The sequence below is a fragment of the Vigna umbellata genome, chromosome 1, assembly GCF_029865625.1.
Source record: "Vigna umbellata cultivar VRB3 chromosome 1, Vumbellata_1.0, whole genome shotgun sequence".
Lineage (NCBI taxonomy): Eukaryota > Viridiplantae > Streptophyta > Magnoliopsida > Fabales > Fabaceae > Vigna > Vigna umbellata.
In genome coordinates, this window is record NC_142165.1 from 41,893,813 (window position 1) to 41,910,503 (window position 16,691).

General features: G+C 33.4%; 2 protein-coding genes across 8 annotated transcripts; one reads left to right on the forward strand and one right to left on the reverse strand.

The window, feature by feature from the left end:
* Nucleotides 1–382: 382 nt before the first annotated feature.
* NAP7 (non-intrinsic ABC protein 7) lies at nucleotides 383–4,254 on the forward strand. 6 transcript variants are annotated; one of them, XM_088103160.1, is made up of 6 exons: nucleotides 383–675; nucleotides 768–989; nucleotides 1,119–1,418; nucleotides 2,819–2,922; nucleotides 3,356–3,444; nucleotides 3,939–4,254. In XM_088103160.1, the coding sequence occupies exons 1-4, from the start codon at nucleotides 409–411 to the stop codon at nucleotides 2,906–2,908; spliced, it is 879 nt and encodes a 292-aa protein (XP_087959286.1). In that variant the 5' UTR covers nucleotides 383–408; the 3' UTR covers nucleotides 2,909–2,922; nucleotides 3,356–3,444; nucleotides 3,939–4,254. The 6 variants fall into 6 exon arrangements, with proteins under 6 accessions (XP_087959286.1, XP_087959283.1, XP_087959287.1 ...); XM_088103157.1 differs by having other exon boundaries at nucleotides 3,954–4,254; XM_088103161.1 differs by having other exon boundaries at nucleotides 2,819–2,912.
* Nucleotides 4,255–5,850: 1,596 nt separating this feature from the next.
* Nucleotides 5,851–15,377, reverse strand: LOC124846935 (Homeodomain-like transcriptional regulator). Of its 2 annotated transcripts, XM_047324308.2 has the most exons (17): nucleotides 15,219–15,377; nucleotides 14,666–14,989; nucleotides 13,929–13,984; nucleotides 13,611–13,841; nucleotides 13,416–13,493; nucleotides 13,120–13,336; nucleotides 12,896–12,996; nucleotides 11,657–11,743; nucleotides 11,417–11,548; nucleotides 11,125–11,265; nucleotides 9,772–9,894; nucleotides 9,228–9,680; nucleotides 8,648–9,016; nucleotides 7,861–8,478; nucleotides 7,364–7,468; nucleotides 7,057–7,258; nucleotides 5,851–6,379 (listed from the first exon to the last, which is right to left on the reverse strand). In XM_047324308.2, exons 2-17 carry the CDS (start codon nucleotides 14,961–14,963, stop codon nucleotides 6,357–6,359), a joined length of 3,234 nt encoding a protein of 1,077 aa, XP_047180264.1. In that variant the 5' UTR covers nucleotides 14,964–14,989; nucleotides 15,219–15,377; the 3' UTR covers nucleotides 5,851–6,356. The 2 variants fall into 2 exon arrangements, with proteins under 2 accessions (XP_047180264.1, XP_087959288.1); XM_088103162.1 differs by lacking the exon at nucleotides 13,416–13,493.
* Nucleotides 15,378–16,691: the final 1,314 nt, after the last annotated feature.

Below are 16,691 nucleotides of genomic sequence, written 5' to 3' on the forward strand. Positions count from 1 at the left end.
ATTATATAAAGATGATTATATTTTTGGTATTTTATTATTTTTTTAATAAAATAAATATTTAACCAATTTTATCTTTGAAGAAACTACTGTTTAAAATCTAACCATATTTTTTAATTTGATATTTTTTTAAACTTAACCATTCTTTTAATTAAAAAATGACATGTGAAATAAATAAAAATTGTTTATGATAAAACTATATTTAATTTTATAATTTTACTAATAATAATTTTATCAGTTTTTACTAGTAAAAAATAAATAAGGTAAAAAAGTTATTAAGGCAATGTATTTAAAAGAAGCCAATGATAATTGGAGAAAAGTTTATGAGAAAAATAAAAAAATGGCAGAAAAAACAAGCACTTGGTGGTATAAGGGATTGCGGACTTTGATTCTCTGCTTTCGTGTGCAGCCATGGCTTTATCTCTACCTACTCATTCTTCTCGCTCCCTCCTCCCTCTTCCACCGTCCACCAAACCCACTTTCCCCACCCTCCGCCGCCTCAACCACCGCGTTTCACTCGTTACTGCTTCCATTCCCCTGCTCCAAGTCAATGACCTTAGAGCCAAGATCATCGAGTCTAACGTCCAGATTCTCCATGGCGTTAACCTCACCGTTAACCAAGGAGAGGTCCACGCCATCATGGGAAAAAATGGCTCTGGCAAAAGTACTTTCGCCAAGGTTGCTCATTTACCCTACCCTCTTTCAATCAATTGAAAAAAAACTGATTTTTTAGTGTTGAAATGTGACCATGCTAATTGAACAATATGCAGGTTCTAGTAGGGCACCCTGATTATGAAGTTACCGGAGGCAGTGTTGTATTCAAAGGGGAGAATTTGCTTGAAATGGAACCCGAAGAAAGGTCTCTTTCGGGTCTCTTCATGAGTTTCCAATCCCCCGTTGAAATTCCTGGTGTTTCCAATGATGAGTTTCTTGTAATGGCCTACAATGCTCGAAGGAAAAAGCTTGGTCTACCTGAGCTTGGTCCACTCGAGGTATTGTAAAGTTGATTTTAACTTTAAGTCATTTAAGTTAATCCAAATAGTACTCTGTGTTTCTCATATATTGTTATGAGGTTGGTTGTTGATATTACCTGTTATGGTTGTGATTGTTTTGTGGTGCAGTGTTTTTCTTACCTGATGGAGAAGCTTAAGCTTGTTAATATGAAGCCTGATTTTCTCAATAGGAATGTGAATGAAGGGTTTAGTGGCGGTGAACGCAAACGCAATGAAATCTTGCAGCTTGCAGTTTTGGGGGCGGATTTGGCTATTTTGGATGAGATTGACTCTGGGTTGGATGTTGATGCGCTTAGGGATGTTGCCAGTGCCGTTAATCGGATTCTCACCCCACAAAATTCTTTGATGATGATAACTCATTATAGACGGATTCTGGATCTTTTGAATCCTACACATGTCCATGTTATGGTAACTTATGACTTACTATTCATCTTCATTGTCATTGCAAGTTTTGGAGTTGTAATTCGTCTTATGTATGGGTTTTCACTCTTCGTTATTGGAATCATGATGCTAGTTCTATCACATTATTTTTCCTTTTTATTGGGACACTGTCATATTTAGCAATCCCAGGATAGCAGATGAAACTGAAAATATTTTACAATACAGGGCTTACTGGGATAATGACTATTTTGAAATAATTTATACAGTTTATATAAATATAAATGATCAAGTATTAACAAGTACCAAAGTATCTAGACATGTTCGTTATTAAGCCATAGGTTTTAGCTTTTTGAAAAAAACCTACAAGTAAAATAGTAACGAAGGATGCCGTGACTGACCAAATAGATAGAGAAAAACAGAGTGCTTTAGTGTTGTGCATGACTCATATCTATGGGTGGGTAGATGTTGGAGCGATTATAACCCTATTTCTAATTAACGGTTGAAAGACAACTGCCTTGTTTCCTAGGACGTAGGAACATTACTGAATCCTGTTATATCACTATGCATGTGTGTGTGCTAGTTTATTCTATTGTTTTAGGTTCCAGTTGTTGGTGCTATAATTAGTTTGGGTCCGTGGGTTATAGCTAAAAGAACTCGAGAATTAGACTACAGAGTCAATAAATGGAGAACATGGATTGATGGAACTAAGGGAACTAGAGAAAACAGAAAAAGGAACTCAGTAGTGTGACAATAACACTAAAAACAGAGATGAATGAGAATAAGTGAACAATGAAAATAGATTTAATCACGAGAAATTTGGAACTAAGAGTGAGAACTAGATGTCAAATAAGCTTCATCATGGGTTGCCTGAAAGTGGCCGGAGGATCAAACCGAGGTTGTGAAGTAGTCGCAAGATAGGAGGGAGGAGATAATTGAAGCATGGTAATCATGAACTTTAAAAGGAATTTCTTTAAGCTGAAATCCCTTTTTTACCTAAAATTACCTCCACAAATGACCCTCTAATGTTAATTTTGGTGGGCAATCTTAGGATTGTGAACAGTTTTAACATAACGGTGCTATATAACTGCTACAGAAAGTGCAATGCCATGGTAGTGCATATGGCCTCTATGAGCTGTTATAGCATGCTATTGGCAACTCTTGACACTGTTAAGAAAAATATATTGTTAAATAGTTGTGATCTTGGGTATTTTGGTAGTTTAGAGCTGTTATTAAACATTTGATTTGTATCTTGTTTGAGTTTGCAAGTTAATAGACATTTACTTGTCTTCTTCTGATAGAATATTGTTTATCTTTCTTAGAAAACAGTTCTCAACCATGTATGAGAAACTGAATGTGCATTATGTTTATGCTGTATGCTTTGTGAAATAATATGAATGGACCTTTTCTTTCTTTTTCTCAAAAATCAGGACAATGGAAAAATTGCAAGAACAGGTGACATATCAATGGTAGAAACTATTGAGGCAGAGGGATATGAAACTGTCTCCACTTCAACATAATACAGTGTGTATCGGTATTTTATTTTACTTCAGTGTAAATTTCCTGATCCTATTTCAGTTTAAGTTCATTTTCATTTATAAATAGTTGAAGAATATCCCTTGCAAGAGCATAGTGGGGAATTGACAGTATATATTATTGTGAAATGAAGAAAACTTTCTTACCGGTTGTAGTGAGATACATAATAAGGTGAACTGATTTGTACTGAGTTTGGGAAATTTGTTTGTTTAACTGCTGCAAGTAGTTGAATACTACCTTGTCCTCCTATATATGAAAAACAGACATATAATTCATCAGGACCAATAAAAGTACTTAAGTTGACTAATCCTAATAGGGAGGCTTTTAGCAATAATCTTTTATTTCTGAGTACCTTAAAAATTCAAATTGTAATTGCTTCCAGATATGCCTTTCTCAGTAAGATAAGAAAATCTTTAAATGTTGAATTTCAGTGCATCTACATTAGTCTCAAATATCATCAGTTCTTGTAAGGAGCAGAAAAATATTTTCAACGCAGATGTGAGTTCGGGTGCACTACCAGGTAAAATTCATTCACGTTGTTTTTAAAGGTCTCGTCCAAGTGCTGAGCATTTCAAGTCATTAGTTTGATCATAATAATTTTCAAACCCATTAATATTTTTTAAATATTGTTTCAAATCCTTTATTATTTATTGATCACTGATATGGGTAAAATATATTTGAATTGACTGTAAGATAAATGACGAAACTTTGTAGTTGTTAGTCATTGATTGACCTTATCAAGCAACTTAGTATCAGGTTTTGTAGATTCATTTGCTATAGAAAAATTGTACATTTTACCATTCAACTTACTATGTTTTTGCACATTTTTCCATTTGATTTTTTAACTTCTACTCATGTTACCACTTTGTTGGTAACAAAATGATGCTTTGTTTACAAAAATTGGTAGAAAAAGCATACTAAGTAAAATTCGCAGAATAATAATATTTGAGCAGTAAAATGTACTTGTAATTCTTTCAATTAACATGACATGCTCGATAAACTTTCTTAAAATAGCTGTTTGTGTTGCAGATATGTATGCAGTTGCAGTAATGTTTTGATTGCTCCTTTCATCTTTCTTGTATCCATTTTCAAAACGAGGAAGCTTCTTGACTTGACTTGGGGACATTTTCTTCTGGGCATTATTTCCGTAGTCTTTGGTATAGAAATTTCGAAACTATTGAATGGGAGGTTTTGAAGTTATGCTTTCGCTTTTGTTTTAGATTTGAGCACTTTTGAATTGTTAAATACCTACTTTAGGATCACACAGCCAACAAGGATTGGAACATATGTCAATTCAACGTTAAATGCTAGCCAAATTTTAGTTCCGGTATTTGCAGTTTACCTTCCTTTTTCTTTGGTGGGCATATTAAAGAACTTAAATTATTGCATTTGGAATCATGTTTATCTGTACTCGTGCTTTGTGCTCTGAGAACATTTATGAAGAATTATTGACAAGTTTCATCAACATGCCCTTTTTAAAAGCTGGAATAAAACAGGGTAAAATGTAGCGTAGCATCTATGTCAGCAGACCAAACAATGGTCTTAATATTATAATTAAGTGTTCCTTTGTACCTTTTCTGTTTAAATTGTTGGAAAGGGGTAGTTAGGAACTATGTGATATGTATAAGAAGACAAGGATCACCATTAACATATGCTTTGGACTGAGACCAGGATACTGGGACTGTTTTTTCCTGCATCTCTATAATTTCTCCCTCACCTGCATATGAAAATAATTCTGATTTTATTGGATTATTGACATGTACATGTTTGTTTTAGAGGGACAAAAGAAAGACGTGGGTTAACATAAATGAAAAAATAAAAATGGATAAAAAGATAATAGAGAAGGAAACGTCAGTGAAGTACTAGGAAAAAAATTACATAGACATGTATAAAGGTGTGGAGATACACTTGTGAGAAAAATACATTACAAAATTTAAAGATACTGGAAGTATTAAAATTGCATTTTATGATAAATGTCGATAATGAAACTTTGATATTTTAACCGAGTTAAAACACCAAAATTAACCTTATAGCTGAAATTGCGATAAATACACGATGTTTTAAGTATGAACCTCAATGTCACTAATATATATATATATATATATATATATATATATATATATATATATATATATATATATATATATATATATAAATAAAAGGGTCATATAGTCTATATTATTATATATGATTGATAAATATTTTTTAAATTAATAACAAAGTTATTATTATTCGTATAAAAATGTGATGAGAAATAATTCACTATTGTATTTAATATATTTGTTATTCAGATGTTTTGAATAAGATAGCAAGTTTAAAATTTATAAAAAGAGAACAGTTAAAACATATTATTAAATGAAGATTAATCAACAAAATCAATGAGCATTTTATATAAAAAATGACTTTTCATGTTTTTCACTCCATTTTCGAATTTGCACATTATCATAAATTTAAATTTCTTTACCCCAAATTCTCACCCATTTGTTTATATGTTTTTCTTTCAATCATAGTGATGTTTTTTCCAATTTTATTTCAAAGATCTTTCATTCTCACTCATGTACATAACTTTCCTGCCAGTCATTTAAATAATTTTTAATTTTTATTCACTAACTTTGTTGCTTGTTTGCATAACTTTCTCACTTATTTTTAGTATTCTCATTCATCTGAATTTCTCGTCTGTATATTATTCTGTTTCTGGTGTTGTAATCATTACAGAAATTAAATTTCAAGAACTTTAGAAGCGTGTGGAATGTAAATAACAGGCCGGGTTGACGCCTTTAATAAATGTTATTTGTGAGAAAATATGAATATTACCCAAACATTAAATATAAAAATTCTTTCTGGTGTGTATTATACTAATAATTAAACTAGATCGCGATCAAACAATTTAAAAGGTTAATTTTTAAGAACTTTAAAGCAAAGAAAATTGCAGTGAAACTCGCATGTCGTTTTTACTTAATAAACGGCCTTAAACTCTGTAATCCTCTCATAATACAAATTATTTTCAACCAGTACGACATTATTATTCTGTAAGATACAGACAAAATTGATTTCTCAAACGAGAAGACCACAAACATGAAGCAATAAAAATGGGTGACCTTGTAGAAACCGAGTGGGACTACGCACCGAAAAACTAGAGCTACCTAGTAATTTTTTATATAAAAAAATATAAAGCTATACATGTGACCACTAAGATTGCTTGTATAAGGGAAAAAAGAGGGTAAAGGGGAGGATACAAGAAAAATGAAATTTGACGTGTGCTTAGCCTTGGCGAAACTGTTTGTATTGTAGTCAATCTAAAAATTCGGAACCAAAGGCAGCGCAAGAATGTTTGACAAGTAAGATGAATCCACCAGGGCGTCCAGGAGCGGAACAGCTAGTTTCTTCATTTCAATCACAATATACGAATGCATTAAACAAACGTAAGCACACCTATCGCCAAGGACCATGTTGACCTGAAAGAGAAACCCAATACATATCTTATGGCCACAGTACATAAAAACATCTGGAACAACCCCAAATAAACAAAAGGAGAAAACACTGAAAAATAAATTACATTCCATCCTTTTAAGTCGTCAAATGACACACTACCAAATTTTTTGATTAACGACCTACACTTGCATGTTTGTCTTGGTATTTGATAATATTTCTTTTGAATAAATTATTAACTAAAAAAGGGAGAGGGAACTTGAGCGGCCTGAGTTTGGCATATCCTACACCACCAATTTGCAGATCGAATATGCAAATTTCAATTCAACTATGCATCAGCAAGATGTTGGCACATCAGCACGCTTCATACGTGTGAAACTAAACTAGTTTTGGATATCTAATGATTGGTGGAACGAATAGATTTGAGGACATGAAGTTATATGAAATGAATTATCACACTGGGTATTTTATAATGCAACAGAATAAAAATCAGAAGACCGAAGGGAAAATATGATATACCCTCAATTATCAAGCAGATAACCAAGAATTTATTATTTCAAGTAACCAGATACCGTAGGGAAAATATATGATATACCCTCAAGTAAGAAAAATTGCAACCAAAACAAACTATAACAGCCAGAATAATTACATCATGTCATGTGATTTATTATTTCTAATAACATAGAAGTACTTTAAATCTCACCGGTTCCCTGCTTTTTCAGAGGATGGACTCTGTCCAGGTAGGGAGCAATTATGACATCTAGCTTCACTAACCACAAACCTAGGGCGGATGATGTACGGGGCATAGATGCAAACGATGAAATGATTTCTTCAAACACATCATCCGGAAATTTGCATTGAAACAACCAGTCCTTATTGATGGCACCAACAAAATCATCAAGAACCTATAACATAAAAAATTCATACGAAAATAGATTTAAGTTAATTTAAGACAAATAGAATTTCAGACACTCCAGAAATTCTATCAAACATAAAGTTAAAACAATAACCTGTAAAAGCTCCACTAAAGTTGAGGTGCGTCTGAGTCGTTTCACCCATAGTTTATGAGCAGATTTCCTCCAAGCACCAACCAGGGCATCCTCAGGCATAACAGACTGTACAAAAAGTCGGGTGAGAGTAATGGAAAAGATTATTAATCTTCAAAATGTCCACGTGCTTAAAATAAACAGTAAACCATGTCATGTTTTCAACACAGAACATCAGAAAGTTGGACAAGCAGATAAAAGTTAGGGCAACACGTTTGAAATTAATTTACTGTCATGCTTATCTAGGATTAGAAGTAACATAACTAAAATATTTTCTAGAATTGCAGCAATACTATTCAAACAAAACTAAGTAGCCCAAAGAATGAAATATCAATTTTCCCGCAGAAACCCCAACCAATTGCATGGAATTTGTGCCTTAAAAGGACCAATGTAACAAGACAAGACATCAATGCCAGTAAGAATAAAATGATCAAAATTGAAGGAAATGAATGCCAACTTACCTCAATAGCATAAACTGCAGCTTTCAGAGATTGAATCTGTGATGGCAGCACTTTGTGATTAGGAAATGTGTTGTTGTCTTCTTTCTCCCTGCATGTGGCTATGTGGATAGCATATTTTTCTTCTAGGTCAAAATCAAGCTCAAATGTCATATGGCAAATTTTACAGTGTCTCTCATCTCGCCAGTAAAGATCATGACAACTCTTGCATTTGGCAAGAGAGTCCATGTAAGACCTTCTACCATATTTTACAACATTGAGATCTGAGTAAAAAGAATTCCAAATCCAAGAATCGTATTCTTGAACACGGATCCATTTTTTAATTAGATCCTCTACTTTCTTTCCAGCTTCAATTACCACAGCCCCAGCTGAAGGAAAGGTGTCTTTAGCTGTCTCGGTCATGTTCAGGTTGTCTACATCAGATGCAGGAGAATAACTGTCATCTGTGACCATATCCAGTTCAGACTGATCAGAATGTGACATAGAACCCATTCCAGTACTATTAAGTTTAATCCTGGCCATAGATCGGCATAGTGATGTTTGTCTCCTTTCCAATGATTCAATAAGAAGAGCCTCCCGTTTTCCTCTATCGTCCAGAACTGACATCAATGCACATAACGCCTGCATAGATGCAGGTTAACCAAATGCAAGTAAGTAACACTAAAATAGTAATGCAAACAATAGACACACGAGACTATGAAACATATGCCTGTTTGGTTGTTTACTCCCATGTTTCCAATATGTGTAACTAAATATATTTTCTTACACACAAGAAACAAAAGAAATTCACCTCCACAGTATCAATAACCTCCCAGTGACCATCTTCAGAAGATTCAAAATATATCCTCCTGTGACCAGGATCATCTACATTACATGGGCCCAAGAAAAGCCAGTATCTATTGTACCGACGATCAGATCCCAAAAACACTGATTGAATGGGATGTGACATAGATGGACCGTTTCCCTTTTGGAAGTAAGCTTCATAACTGTGGAATCTTGAGAATAATGATGAGGAGTCTACACTACAGGGATCAGAATTCAAGTGTACTTTATGGTTCAAAAGGGACCCAGGTTTCTTTACTACTGATCTCTTTATTTTAGCTCCAGATCCTGGTAATTGGATGCTAGAATTGCAATCAGCTGAGACTTTAGAAAAATCCTGCATAAAACACATTCACAATACAACCTAACATGATAAGATTACTTCACAAAACATCTCAGAGGGCGGTTTTAAGTTGGGAAGGGATGTAAGAGAAATGGAGACAATACAAAGCCTGTAACTTCAATTTTATCAATTTAAAATTCAGGCTTAATTTGAAGGGAGGGGCAGACAATTGAATGAACCCTTTGCCTAGAAGTTAATTATTTACCTTCATCCTAACGCTGGATCCAGATGAAACAAGATCAGTTAAAGCTGCCAATGCATTCAATTTTTCTTCAATTTTTAAGTTCGAATATTCACTCTCCATCAGTCCTAACAACCATGCTTCTCCGGAACGGCTCTCATCAATTTCAGTGTATATTTTCCGCATATTATTTTTATGACTGTTTACACTCTTCAATTTTCTTATACTGGAATTAATTGAATCATTTTCAAAATCATCAGCACTGCTGCATGTATCAGTGTCATCAAGTTCATCATCAACACTACCAGAGTACTCCGTATCTGAATGAGATTCATCACTGTCCTTCGTAACTGTGCTCATTCGCAGTCGGTAAGCAGTCGATGAAATCTTTTCAAATAAAGTAATATCACTTGACAGAGTAGAACATATTAAAGACTCAAGTTCCTCTCTAGTGCTGGCAAGGTTTAATTCAACAATCTATATGATATCAAAATACAGATGAAATTCATCAGTAATATAGGTAAAGGATATAATTTTAAAAAAAATGAATTAGAAAACAGTTAGTTGCCTGCATTGACTTTGCCAGCTCAACCACTTTGCATCCAGTGTTTCCTCTCTCTGACAAAATATTAAACAACTCACTCTTCAGGGTGCCAGGGCATAGACCATAGTTTACAAGAAGATTCAATTCCTACAAAACAAAAGCGTAAGACTATACCTTAAAACCTACACATTCAATACTGAAAACTTGGATGACATCCAATAAAAGATTATTGACTGACTCAAACAGTTTTCTAACTATTGTAACTTAAAAAAGAAATAGGTGGCAATATATGTTTCACTGATAGTACATCTTTTACCCTATCAATGGATCAGAGTTAAATCCAGAGAGAAACACAGTAATCTAAAAGATAGGTTCAGATTAAGCACATGAAAAGGGTAATGCTTATTAAATAACAAAATTCACTGGACATTCAAGGCTTCTAGCCACAATGATAATTCACCCACTAACTCCTCTTCAAATGTATAGTAGCATGCCTTGTTTCTTCAAACTATCAAAGTTTAACTAACCGTCTAAGGCCCTAAATCAACAGATCTGTCATGATCCAAGCTATATCAATTGAAACTGCTAAAATTTCATATCTGAGATGCCAAAGTCAGTGGTTTATACATTTGAGAATCGAGCAGAATTTGTTGAAATTACTTAAAAGTTACTTTTAAGTTAATGTTGAAAATTATAACTTTTAACATTTGAGAACCTGAGAGATATCAGAGCCAGCTTATTTTTAACTTAAAAGTTACTTTTAAGTTAATGTTGAAAATTATAACTTATAAAATCAAGTATGAGGTTGTTTGTTAAATTCTATTTTTTAAGGGGAAAAAAGGTTAAAAAAATATGTACGGTCAAACACAACCAAAGTACATGCTAAACAACTTCATCACATAGTTTAGTAGTTTCTGATGATACTGAAGCTTTTCAACAAAGGTTACTAATACAGTCAAGGAGTGGCTAGTAATTAGTAAATCATAGAAGACGATGATGCTTTATTTTTTAGGGGAAGGGGCAGGGTACTCTCCCTCTCTTAGGGAAGCTGTGGGTGGAAGAAAGACAGGCATTTTTGAAACCTAATTTTTCCATGACTACGTGAACACCATGCATGTATTGCCTTCATCTACAACATATATGATATAATCTAAATATTATTTTACCTCAATCTGTCAAAGAAGACAACATACCATAAAACAGATGTTCACCATTTAGGATGTGTTGTAGTATGGCAGTTTATAAAAAAAAAAATACACACTAATAATAGTTAAAAGCATCTAGAATGTCTGATTTATGTAAAAGAACACATAATAACAAAAACATATTAAAGTCAGGTCAGATGGAGAATAGAGGTTCATTTGGACTTTGGAATACCTTGTTAAGGACATCTCTACGTAAGGACCCTTGTTTCGAACCAAATCCAGAAGCAACCAGCACTTGACGAAGTATTTCAATCCAAGTAAGAGAATTTAGAGATCTTCTCCAGAAGTCCAGGGAATATTCCTGACTTTCAACCTGCCAAATCATTATAAAAGTAAACATGTAATGAACTTGTACCTAAAACATTATAAAACAATAAGTCATTCTATAATTAAATTTTGCAAAACAATAAGTACTTAATAATCAATGACCTCCCAAAATGAGGTAAAGAAAATAAGCAACTCACCGAGTGAAGCAATGCAAGAAAGTTACATGATTTATTTAAATGAGGTGAAAATCCATTAGTTAGCTCCACTTCAATGTCAGATAGAAGAAGTGTGAGAAGGGCTACATGAATCTTGCCAAGTAACATTGAATCCTGGGAAACACATGCAGTAAAGAGATAGATACTTTGGATGCTAAAATTAGAATTAAACAATAACAATTGGAAATACTTCCAATGCATGGGTCAGAGATGGCTTATAACCTTGTCATGAAAAGCTTGAACAAGCTCGTCAAGAGTGAAGGGACAAATATCAACAATTATGGCATATGTATAAATGAAATGGAAAACCTGCCAAAATAAAGTTAGTTCCATGTCAATATCAAGTTAATCATAAAAAAAAATTCCAAAAAACTTAAAATGAAGCTATATAGTAACTTCAGTACACCTTAAAAATGACAATGATTAACTAATTAAAGAAAGAACATTTTGTCAAATACAAAATAAATCCAGCAGGCTGTAACTAATAAATCCAAAATTCAGCAATAGTTTATCCAAACTTAAACAAAAACCCATAATGATCTGTCTGAGAAATAACAAGGTACTAAAACCAGGAAGAATTTCCTTCACTTTCACATTATATAACCTATAATGTCCATCACATGTTTAAATTCCAGAAGCATAAACAAAATATGTACAGAAGAAAGAATGTTGACCTTCGAGACTTAGGTAGGTTCTGTTAAAACAATAATGGTAGAGGGATTCAAAAGAGAACTAGGTATGGTCTTAAATATAAAAAAAAAATAAAAATTATAAGATATTTTTTTATTTTCTCTCCTCTTGCCTCTTGTGTTCATCACCCTCTCTCTCTTCCATGTAGTCTTGTTTCTGAAGAAAAAAGGAAGTAAACACAAACTTATTCGTTATTTCTGCACTCATTTCTCATCTGTTCTAATTGGTTGCTTAATTCATCTTATTTTAACTCTTCCGGTTTATCCCGCTACAATAAAAAGATCATTTTTTGCAATAAAGATTATTAAAACAAGATTGCAAATTAAAATGAAAGATGAATTTCTTGCTGACAATATAGTTATAGTTATACTAAATTATGTGCTCCTTCTTGTTGTATTAATGATTAAATATATAATTTTAGCTCCCCCAAGATTATTGGTCAAGATTCTTCATGAGAGACAAATATATTCACGAGGAGAATCACATGGAGAGCACACCAGTACTGAGTAAATTTGATTGAAAACTTACTATATTCATAATTCTTGATATAAACTACTACATGTTTCCATTTACTTTTATGGCAATCTTGATTAAATTTGAAACTTTTCTAGCACGGCAATGTTTAGCGCTATTTGAGTAGTAAAGGTGCATTTTATAGCAGAGAAACGTTAGTGGATGAGAGTAGAAACACATCTGCAAGAAAGTACCAATAACAATACACGTCCATTAACATAAACATATCTGAAGTCAGAACTGATTGATTGTATGCACCTTAAATAATTTCTTCACAATTTCAGGAGAGGAGTCCCATGGTTGCAAATGGATAGGTTTCTTCATCTTGACAGTATCTGGTGGAAACTTCACTAGCGCATCTGTATAATGCCACGCATTAAATGAATTAAATTAATCAGAATCGGAACATTCCAACTCCATAACATCATTACTCATTTGAATATAACAAGGAATACTGGTCAATTTTTGTTCCTCCAAGTTACCTTTACAAAGTGAGCAGACAAGCATTCCACTGGCAGCAAGATGATTAGAACACCTAAACAGATCAGTTTCTACTTGTAACTCCCTCAGCTCTAGCTCTTCATCATCAATTAACATTGAAACTCGATCAACTCCCTCCTCGGATATTGCATTATCAAGAGCTAGTCCACAGCTTTTATTTGGTGACTGATTCTGAGTCACACCTAGGTTCAGTTCCCCCTGCCAGACAAGAAAAATAAAATCTTGCCAAACCATTCAACAGTAGTAAACACAAATTCACATTTAACTTTTTGGTTACCACTCTTGTTTGCATGGAAATTTTCCTCTTATCCTGTGATTTATTTCTCTTATTCTGCATTTTATTTTTTGGCATTACCTGTTCAGAAAAAAAAAAATCCAGACCTACTATTATAAACCAGAACTAACAAGCTTATTCATATATTGTATAGGAAGAAGACTAAGTGTGCATATATTGTGGGTTTATATAGCTTACATTCCTGTTTACTGTTTTCCGTGATCTGTTGTTTTCATGGATCAGCTTCGGTCCTATAGAATTTGAAAGTAAAGGAACTTCTTGGCCATCAACGCCAAAATTAATTGGAAGGTCTCCAGCATCAGGATTTGTTGCCCTCCAAACTGTCATCAGACCTTTGCCAATACCATGCTTCTTCACAGGTGCTGTCCTATTACAATCGGTGAGACTTCGAATTGCACTCTTGGAACCCTGATGAAAAAGGACTTGTGATAAATAAATGTAAAGGAGAGTGGCAAGAGAAACACCACAGATATTTCTTGGAATAATAGAAGTCACCTTCCTCTTTTTTGAGGATCCTTGGTCCTCTTGACAAGCAGAAGTGTGTCTGGGTCCTAATCAATCAAAGAGGAAACGGAAACAAGGCTCGTTATGAATACAATAGGTAGGTATAGAAGACTAAATAGATTTAAAGGTATACTTAGAATAACAATAGAAATGGCCAAATGGGAGAAGTAAAACAATGTTATTTGCTCAGTAAAAGTGCACAATGGAAGGAATTAAAAAGTAGGGTGTTTTACGACTCCATGTTGAATTGAGGCCAACAAATTTATTTCTTCTGTCAGAAAGAAAAAGTTACAGAACATTGCAGTGATTAATAATCAAATCAAAAATAATATTTTGTTTAACTTCATATTTCCTATGAATACAGATTCAAATACGATGCTTAACTAATGACTATTATTTACTCCCTTCAATGTTCACTCCAATCAACGAAAGGGATGGTGTTAATTTCGAAATCAAAGCCAATTCATCTAATACAAAGTTCTTTACTGAAATAATCATATTCCATCTATACCCCATTTTCTTCAAAAATTTAGTAAACTATCCACGCACTCATGTACCGAAATATACAGTATTTAACAACACAAATCCACTGAATCCGATCACCAAAAACCACTGCCTTATACTCCCATCTAATATCATTGCTCCACAACTACCGGATACAATAAAAAAAAAACAGAGCACTAAGCACTCGGCACACAGTAGAATAACTATGAATCGTTGAAACGCACCAGAAGGAAGAAAGTCAAACTCCTGACCAAGCGAAGGACCGTCCTTCCGCAACACTCTGTTCACAATGTAATCGGCTGTGAACAGCTCCTGAAGACCTTTACGCTTTTGTGTTTTCTTGACGTTCCGCGACACAGCCATGTCATAATTTGAAACAGAAGAACCGTTTCTAGCAGCCGCGACAACTCGCAATGATCCTTTTCCACCGCCAGACGCGCGAAATTCTTCTCCCGAGCAAGTGCAGGGTGGCACCGCCACTCCACTTCCACCATTATCCCTCCGTGTATCATAGTCTTCCATTACCCTCAGTATTCAGTGTTTCTCATCTGCGTCACACAACAAATGGAAGAGACTCGAATCAGAGTTCAGAAATGACGCTGAAACGCAACGCGAACCGAATTTGCGGAGAAGATGCAATTCGTTATTGCCCCGATCAAATGTTCGCATTCGTTGAATTCGTTTAAGACGGTTGAAATCAGTGTTATGGCGGTGTTTGAAGAGATAATGGAGGGAGAGAAAATGGAAGGAAAAAGAAGAGTGAGGCGTGAAACGTACCGCGATTGGAGCTTGCCAACTATGCTTGCATGGAATGAAATGAAAGAGAATAGGAAGTGAGTTGAAGAAGTGAAAAAAGAAGCAAAAGTGAGGATAATATGACAGGAGAAGTAGGGTTTTGGGTTTTATGGAAGAAGAGAAATATCTCTCTTGTTCAACCAAACAACCCCTTTCCAGCCATTACTCGAAAAATATCATAACAAAGCTGTTATTTCCTTTGGGCTCCGTTTCGGCCCATTCCATCCTCTGTCAAAAAAAAACATCAATTCACTTTTTTTTTTTATTTTGACATTTTTTATGTTTGAGAAAGTATGTTGTCAAAGTGACCGACCTCGCTTACGTTTACAACGTTTAATCTATCATGGATTTATTTAAAAATGTATTAGTTCAACTTTGTTATTTTTTATGAGTTAAATATTTTATAATCAGACTCAACCTCAGATGGATGGAATTGGTAAATTAATGAATTGATTTATTAAATATATTTGATTTTTTAAATTTATTTTATATATTTATTGTTATACAATAAAAAGTAATTAACTCGATTGATATTTTATAAGAGTATAATTAAAAAAATTATTGATTATTTTATCGAATATTATTGTAAACATCGAAGTTAAAAATTAATTGATTATTTGATGGAAATGATGGTTGTATAAGGATTCTGAATATTATGTGATATCAATGGTTACAAAGCTTGTCACTTATTATTCCACAAATGAGATATTTTTGTGATATAGTTAATTGTTGGTGATAGTGTTAAAATTAATTTTTAGAATGATTTATGGTGTTTAAGTATATGCATTTCTCTTTTTATAAGTGTTCCTTGTGTTGTCTTCTTACGCTTTTTTGCCATTGTTTGTTTGGATTATATCTCTTTTTTAGTTGGGATTTATGAATTGCAATTTACAGAGTCTTCCGATCATTTCCTTTAAATATGTTCTTAATTAAATTTTTTAAATATTATACGATTCTAAATCAAAAGGGAGCTACCTATAAAAATTTTCTTTATTGTTATTACTCAAAAGGATCAATAGAAGTTAATCTGGTTTGCTTTTATTCATCTCTCAAAATCCTTGTTTTATGAAAATTCTTACATAATAGCCTTTTGATGGATAAAAACGCATAAGGTACATGTGGAATTTATTCTCCATGTGTGTTTCTTACAAGGGACAAGAACAATCCATTCGACATATTTTTTTCGAAGATCAAATCGTTGTATACATTTGATTTTCATTGTGGGACATTTTTTTCTAGATCTTCAAAAATTGTCTACCACTCGTTTAATTGTTTTTGAGTAGAAATGTTTTGTTGAACTTATTCAATTATTTATCGTAATTTATATTATTTGAATGATTTGGAAAATGAAAATTTTCAAATGTTTTATTGCAAACTCTAATGCACGAGGTTAGAAGATATGCAATATTAGTGGTTAATTCTTTTATAAGACATGAAAAATTATATACATGATTT

Excerpts from the sequence above, each read along its gene's own strand:
- NAP7 (XM_088103160.1), top strand. The coding sequence starts at position 409 with ATGGCTTTATCTCTACCTACTCATTCTTCTCGCTCCCTCCTCCCTCTT. Across the intron at positions 676-767 it reads GCAAAAGTACTTTCGCCAAG|GTTCTAGTAGGGCACCCTGA; the intron begins GTTGCTCATTTA and ends AACAATATGCAG. Across the intron at positions 1,419-2,818 it reads CTACACATGTCCATGTTATG|GACAATGGAAAAATTGCAAG; the intron begins GTAACTTATGAC and ends CTCAAAAATCAG.
- LOC124846935 (XM_047324308.2), bottom strand. The coding sequence starts at position 14,963 with ATGGAAGACTATGATACACGGAGGGATAATGGTGGAAGTGGAGTGGCG. Across the intron at positions 13,842-13,928 it reads GATCCTCAAAAAAGAGGAAG|GGTTCCAAGAGTGCAATTCG; the intron begins GTGACTTCTATT and ends CTTTTTCATCAG. Across the intron at positions 11,744-12,895 it reads TTGTGAAGAAATTATTTAAG|GTTTTCCATTTCATTTATAC; the intron begins GTGCATACAATC and ends TTATTTTGGCAG.